Here is a 7,965-nt window from a genome sequence, read left to right as displayed (position 1 = left end):
ACAATGTGTGCAGAAGCAAGACGTCCATGTACTGTAGAGTGCAGCGAGCTGCGGGAGGCTGTCAGCACATTTAAAAGAGTAACAGACAGGCAGCACAAAACAATACGTTTTCATCTGTATATTAAAAAATAAAATAACATAGCATAAAATTAAATATAATAAAAAATAAAAAATTGTCCCCATTATCAGCTAGTAGTAAATAATTTTTTGTATTTGTACAGTGGAGGAAGGGCTTGCCGGGTTTTTATTTTTCAAATCTGGTTTCTGGTTTTTATTTTCTCTATCAAAGTACAGCAAGCTGTTCGTCTTGGAAAAAGAAGTCGCCGTGAAACATCAAATGGCAACGTTTAAACAACGCTCGGTGCACAATTATCGCGACAATGTACGCGATATGCAACTTGTGCACTCATTAGCCATCTTGGTTCTGTCTAGCCAGCAAGCATTGCAATCCTTAGGAGCCAAGATGGCGCCAGTTTCTTCTAAAGGCAGAGCAATGTGAAAGTCCGAGAAATCAATTCATTCAGTCGGCTAAAGTCATGGCGTCTGCCAGCACAGGGAGCAGGGTGTCCTGCGGGAGAGATTTGAATTGTGTGCCAGAGATAGCCGACACGTTATCTGCGGTCGCCAAACTTGGGTAAGATGGTTTTTCGATTCTACATGTAATTTTTGTTTAGCTGAAATGAGCTTATGAGCAGAACGCGCTGCTTTGCTAGCACGTTCTCAGTGCATGATGGTTGCTAAGCTAGCCGGTGAATTACCAGCACGTGCCCGAATCACAATGATGCTTGACACTGTAGTGAAGTGTGCAGTACACAGGCTCTGCCTACTCCCATAGTATATTTGAGCTGTGTGGAGGATTACTTAGAAAACAAGTTTGTGTTTTACTTCGTGCTGATATTATAAATATTTTGAATGTTAACTGAAGTGCTTCCCTCCTCTGGTATCCAGGTTCGACTTCCTGTGCATGCCTCTCTTCCACCCGAGGTTCAGGAGGGAATATGAGCTGGAGCCCGCTAAATCCCGACCTGGAGCCCAGACCCGGTCGGACCTGCTGTTATGTGGCAGAGGTCAGTTTCCCTGCCCCTTTGTCTTTTGCAGCCTGAGGCATTACTAGCTATTAAATCATCAGTCCCCCTAAAGTGAGAGGAAACACTGAGTGTGTTATTCTGTGCAGGGTATTTTTGGGCATGGTGGGGTCTACTGGTGCCCTTTATTTATTGGGAGGGGGGGTCAAGGTCACTTTAAATTCTATTTAAATGTAATATTAAATAAATTTAAGCATAGTCAGTTTTTACAGTCCTAAAAGTGGAAATTAACTTCTTATTAGGTCTGTTAAACCAAAAACACTGCAACCTTTACAATTCTCAGTAAATTACTTTTTATTCATAGAACATAAATTTATCAAAGTTTGACGACATACGTTTGTGTAAGTGTGTCATGGTATAAATGAGATTTTAGAAAGATTCAGGAAGGAACTGCTGATGTTCAACGGGATGGAAAGGGTTACAGAATCTGAACAACGTGTTGTTCATAGCAGGGCACCAAAAAGAGAGCAGCTACTCTGCAAAAAGAATACTGAGCATTTGAACAATCTTATGTGGGCTTCTGAGACCAAAATAGAACTTGCTAGTTTACGTTTAAAAGACTGTTTGGAGTAAGGAAAACACCGCATTAAAGCATAAAAGCGTGGTGGTATTATCATGGTCAGGGCCTGTTTTGCTGCATCTGAAGCAGGGGAGTTTGCCAAAAATTAATGGAGCAATGAAGTCTTTATGTCAGGACATCTGTCTGCAAACTAAATCTCATCAGAAAGTAGGTAGGTTGTGCTGAAAGACCAATCCTAAAAATACCATTTGTTCTGCTAAAGCCCAGCCTAAGAAGGAAAGTAGATGTTAAGACACTAATTCTAATCATTTTCATATTTTGTATTAAATACTCATCATCAGAAGAATGTGATTTTAGCATAAAGGTAAAATGGTTAGGTGTTTGATGCTTTCTCTAAACCGTCCTTTTGTTCTGTCTAGATTGGAATACTCTAATCGTTGGGAAGCTCTCTCCATGGATCGATGCAGATTCAGAAATCGAGACAGAACGCAGAAACTCAGAGGCTGTAAGTGCTTGTGAGGGTTCTTTGATCTTGAGATATGAGTGAGGTTATCGTGTCATCTTTTTAATGCTTATCTTATCTGTTTTCCCATGTTCCTCTCCAGGCTCTTGCCCAGGAGCTAAACTTCTCCGCCTACCTGGGCCTGCCTGTCTTCATGATCCCTCTGAAGGGCCTCAGTAATGCCAATCTAGCCCGAGTGCTGCTAAATCACATCCACACTGGACATCACACCTCAAATGTAAGACGCAGCACATCAGGAATCAACAAGCACACAAAGACTGTATTAAGATGTCAGAAAAGTCAAGACAGTGGAAGTGCTCATTTAACTGCTGCTGTCCTCTTTGTTGATTAGTTCTGGATACGCGTCCCACTGATGGCGTCAGAGGACATGCGGGAAGATCTGACTGAGAATGAACCGATCTCTTGTACTGATGACACAAGTGTTGATGAGAAGACTTGGAGCTGGTTAGTTTCATGCCACGGCACTTCCTGAGCAACTGAGTGCCGTCTGCATGCTGAAACGGTTACTATTGATTTCCTTTAAAACACTGTCTCTCTTTGTTTACTTACCTCATTTTTTTTTCATAGGTGGAACTCATTCAGAACCCTTTGTGACTACAACAAGAGAATCTGTCTTGGTGAGAGAACACACTGTGAAGCAGCAACCTGGGGCAAACTTCGGGCATTGAGAAATAATTATGCTCCTGTCTGTTACTGAGATTGTGCTTCGTTTGTATTCCTAAAGCGGTTGACATTGGACCAGATATGCCATCAGACACTGTGATTGATAAATGGCTCGGAGAACCTATCAAAGCAGCCATTCTCCCCACCAGCATCTTCCTAACCAATAAGAAGGGCTTCCCTGTTTTGTCGAAAGCCCATCAGAGAATAATCTTTCGACTCTTCAAGGTATAAAATAACATTCATAGATTGAGTTCTGTTAAAATCAAACAATCTGCAATCAAATACAAAAAGGTTGTTTTTTTTGTCTACTTTTGAAAAAATAAATCTTTAAATTAAAATGATCTCCTTTTTTAGTTGGAGGCCCAGTTCATCTTCACAGGCACCAGTCGGCACACTGACAAGGACTTCCGATCCTACCTGCAGTACCTGGAGTACCTCAACCAGAACAGGCCTGCACCCAATGCCTACGAGCTCTTTGCTAAGGGTTATGAAGACTACCTGCAGTCACCTCTACAGGTGAGGAAGTACCCTTTCATGCTCACGTTTGTATGCCTCTGTGCAACCTGAAGCCATAGCTAGATGTATAGTTATGTCTGGTTGGATCACTGAAGGAACATCAGATTAGATTTTGATGGTCAAATGCAATGACCTTGCAAACTATACATTTTAAGTCAAGAATTAATCTGTTAATTGTGACATATTGTACACATGTCTAATAATATAAAGTAATGAAGTGATGACATAGTCGAGAGATATGAATGGAAACTGCAGTTTCACTGTTTGGTAGAATTGTAAAACTGTGAGGCTGTTTTGCTTTTTCCTCCTAATCAGGACCTTTTAACGTCATATTTTGCTTTCTTTGTTTAGCCTCTGATGGACAACTTGGAGTCTCAGACATACGAAGTGTTCGAGAAGGATCCTATTAAGTATTCACAGTACCAACAAGTAAGACAGTCAGACATTTTTTGGGGTATGAGGAGGCATGGCACAGATGTTACAGAGAGGTCTTTGCTTGTCCAGTAGACATACAAATGCAGTAAAATTGTTTCCCCTACACAGACTTTACTTGGGCAGACTGTTCAGATATGCAAGTGCATTTGTTTTTATGCATCACAGAGAACACGGCTAGCTGTGATTAATTTTATTAGTGGACAGTCCCTTTGCGCTTATTTTGAAAATTCAGTTCCTGGCTCATGTTTCCTTAGTGGATGGTATCAGTTTTCAATATTGGTCAGTTGCTTTTTACCTATGAGCTTGTAATTATTATCCATCTGTCCATTTTCTTGGAAAGCCCTGATCCAGCCAGTGGACTTGGACCCAGAACATTCTTGCTGTGAAGCAACTGTGTTCACCACCGCACCACACTGTTGCCCATAATCATTATCATTTGCTTTGGCCTCTGTTCAGCCTGAATGTGAAGATACGCCTAGATATTTGTCTGTGTATGTAGAGCTTATCCACATAAATCAGACTGTCACTCATGTAGCATTTGAAAAACACTGACATTTAGGTGTTTGGTGTTAATAAAGGGGTTTAAATGGTCTGTAAGAGTTTGAGGCAAAATGTATTTAACACCATTTTGTTTTTGGTCTTTTCTTTGTGTGTGCAGGCTGTATATAAATGTTTGCTAGACAGAGTTCCAGAGGAGCAGAAGGACACTAATGTTCAGTAAGTATCTATATCTAAAATTATTGTATAAAGAGTCACAAGTGAGGATTGTGGAGTAGGAACTGTATCCAGATATTGATTAATACCTCAATATCATGGCAGTCTATAATATACTCCTATAAGTCTCACTGGAAGTAGAGCAGGATAACACACACTGACTGTTTAAACTTCAGTGGTAACCACCAGGGTAGCAGCCTTGTCTAAAATGATGTGTTTTTTCCACAGGGTGTTGATGGTGTTGGGAGCAGGTAGGGGTCCTCTGGTCAATGCATCCCTGCGTGCTGCCAGGCAGGCAGACAGGAGACTGAGGGTGTATGCTGTGGAGAAAAATCCCAATGCTGTAGTGACGTGAGTAAAATAATGCTTTCAAATGTTCCATGTTTCACAGCGTACAAGCAAAAATATTATCGCATGCAACAGATCAATTGCGCTACCTGAATGAGTCTATAGATTGGATAAAAGCTTGGCCTTTGATTTTGTCTGAATTTATAGTGAGTGAGGAGGGGATTGAAGTGAAGCCTGAAACTTTCAACGCTTATTTTATTGATGTGTGTTCTCTAGGCTAGAGAATTGGCGCTTTGAGGAGTGGGGGGATCAGGTGACGGTGGTGTCATGTGACATGCGGGAGTGGGCCGCACCAGAGAAAGCTGACATCATTGTCAGCGAGCTGCTCGGATCATTTGGCGACAATGAACTCTCCCCAGAGTGCTTAGATGGAGCACAGCATTTTCTCAAAGGTATTTCAGGATTTTAATGAAGACTTAATTACACATGTAGACACTGCAGAGTCATCAGAGGTCATTTTTCCACACCAAGCCATATTGAAAGCGTCACCTTTTAATGGTTCCTGACTCTAATTACTTTCATTTTCCCCTTTGTTTATATCATCTCACCTTCAGATGATGGCGTGAGCATTCCCTGCTCGTACACGTCCTACTTGGCTCCTCTGTCATCCTCTAAGCTTTACAACGAAGTACGAGGATGCCGCGAACGAGACAAGGATCCAGAGTCCCATTTTGAGACGCCCTATGTTGTGCGCCTTCATAACTTCCACCAGTTGGCTGATCCCAAACCCTGCTTCACCTTCACACACCCCTCAACAGGTAGATGGAATCGCTTAAAATCCCTCTAATAAGCTTGTAGAGCATGTGCTCACCACCTCTCCCTCCGTCTGTTTCAGATATGAACAATAACCGGTATCAGTGCCTCAGATTCACAGTGGGTTGTAACTCTGTGCTCCATGGCTTTGCTGGCTACTTTGAGACCACTCTCTACAAAGATGTCACACTCAGTAAGTCAGCAGATCCAGATCCATTTGTCCTTTGGCCTATTTTGTTTTTTATTCATCAGGTTTTTTTACAAGTTCCCCAGTTTTAGAATCTGTCATCGTCCTTGCAATTTGGGCTGGATGGTAAAACCATGAAGATTATCACAGCAAAATAACTTTTCCTCAACAGAGTAATGTAAAGTTAGTAGATTTATTCCAGCCATGTGTTGATAAATGGCATGAAAAACCAAACAGAATGGTGCTGCGCCAAACCAATCATGTGGCTCGAAGAGAGTTAGAGCTGCGTCAGGTTAGGTTGATGTACACAGTTGGAAATGTTAATGTTTGGGCTACCGCAGACATAAACGCCAGTATGTTAACAGTGTGAGAAAGATGAAAGAGAAAATAAAAACTGATAACGTGCCAGCATTACCAAACATGCCCCCCAAACACACACAGCCCAAGGCTCAAAAGGCGAGGACATTGTTGGAAAGAGAGGTCAATGAATGCAACAGACAGCTTCATATAAAAGACACGATGTCATCAAGCAGAGTTAAATTAGAGAATTAAAATGTTTGTTTGTTCTGTATACCTATGTTATTTATTTTACATGAGCTTGAAATTAGAAAATTATATTTAAATCAAAATTGACCTCATATCTTCAGTTAGGAATGGAAAGAAACATTTAAGCTAATAACTAATGCTTCATTTTATATTGTGAAATATATCGATCAACTGAAAACTGGTAAAAAAAATTATTATAAGATTTATTTTTCTTTCCCCACATGTCGCACAGCCCTACTTTTAGCACTCAGTCTTTGCACGTTCATACAAAAAAAAATCATGACCTAGTTGCTTCAAATGAATGCAGAAGTTAGGACCTGTTTTCTGTCAGTCTACATCCAGCAACAGAATCAAGAGTGCAGCTTGTTACCATTACAGCCCAGCAGGGCTTCATTAATGTTTCAGAATGATGCGTTGGTGGGTGTAGTTGTGCAGAAAGCAAATAGTTTGTCCATGAAAATGTTCACATTTTTGTTTTGGAGCGTTTCGATCATGATTTCTGAAAAATCAGGTGCTTTGAGCATCGCTAGCTACTTCCATCGTGTTTTTAAAAAAAAAAAAAAAAAGAAGGGAAAAAAAAGGCAGGTGTAATATCTCTACAATCTACAGTCCAGAATACTAGAAGTATTTTCTTTTTCCTTTTGGTTGAACTGTCATTTAAAGTCTTCTTTGTTGGCAGGTATAAAACCAGAAACACACTCACCCGGAATGTTCTCCTGGTTCCCCATCCTCTTCCCTCTTAAAGTAAGTTCCTTAGTCGGTACCGAGTTAAATGCTAAAGTTGATAAATGAGAGTAAATAGATAAGTCACCGTGCTCCTTCTTGCCAACAGCAACCCATCTCCATATCCCAGGACGATGATGTCACAGTGCGATTCTGGCGCTGCAACAACGGGAAGAAGGTTTGGTATGAATGGGCTGTGACGGAGCCCTCCTGCTCTGCCATTCACAACCCCGCAGGCCGTTCCTACACCATCGGCCTGTGAAGAAGACGCGTCGGCACAAGTTGGCAGACTCCTGTGTTTCTGTCAGACTCTGTGGCAGTGGAAGAACGGGTGTCGTGACACAGTTAAAAACCTGGACTTGTGCAAGCCCTTGAAAGTCCGCGGTGGTGGGCACTTTGCAGTTTAGGAAGAATAGATCGGATAAACCAAATTTGAACCTTTTCTTGTTTTTAAATCTCGTGCCACATTCACCACTCTCACCTGAACCCAAAGTGTACTGTTGCTGTGAGACTGGCTCATTCAGATTAGGTCAAACGTTAACACCGCGTCGTCATGCTATCCTTTTTTACTTGTCCTTATTGTTCTGAACTACAGTTCAACACAGCGATTTACACTCAATCCTGGACTTATGCCTTATCAAACACACATTCCATACACAATATTTGCATATTTAAACCCTTCTGCTCAACATGAGAAGATAAGAAGAAGGAACTGCTTTTCAGGTTGCATACCATGACATTTGGGGCTGTTTGTTCATACCTTTGTTTTGTTCGAACCGTGTCAATAAAGACCACACTGTAGTGTTCTCTACATACCGTGCCCTTTTTGTTTGAAGCTTGAATGTTTTTGAGTCACATGTTAAATTGTTAAAATGATAGATTTTAGTTGTTTTTTTTAAAGGCAGTTCCTGTATTTTAATCTGTTGAAATTAAATGATGATCTGATCTGCAA

At 41.1% G+C, this 7,965-nt stretch overlaps 1 protein-coding gene across 1 annotated transcript; it reads left to right on the top strand.

The window, feature by feature from the left end:
- Window positions 1-436: 436 nt before the first annotated feature.
- Window positions 437-7,965, top strand: prmt5 (protein arginine methyltransferase 5). Its single transcript, XM_085255111.1, has 16 exons — window positions 437-634; window positions 949-1,067; window positions 2,025-2,110; window positions 2,211-2,345; window positions 2,460-2,572; window positions 2,696-2,745; window positions 2,853-3,016; window positions 3,146-3,307; window positions 3,659-3,736; window positions 4,401-4,459; window positions 4,685-4,807; window positions 5,021-5,196; window positions 5,359-5,562; window positions 5,640-5,750; window positions 6,970-7,034; window positions 7,123-7,965. The coding sequence occupies exons 1-16, from the start codon at window positions 537-539 to the stop codon at window positions 7,273-7,275; spliced, it is 1,896 nt and encodes a 631-aa protein (XP_085111237.1). The 5' UTR covers window positions 437-536; the 3' UTR covers window positions 7,276-7,965.

Source organism: Mchenga conophoros, linkage group LG18 (genome assembly GCF_057382185.1).
Source record: "Mchenga conophoros isolate Kocher_MC1m ecotype Shallow Benthic linkage group LG18, M_conophoros_male_GT1.1, whole genome shotgun sequence".
Taxonomy (NCBI): Eukaryota; Metazoa; Chordata; class Actinopteri; order Cichliformes; family Cichlidae; genus Mchenga; species Mchenga conophoros.
This window is presented reverse-complemented; position numbering and strand designations above follow the sequence as displayed.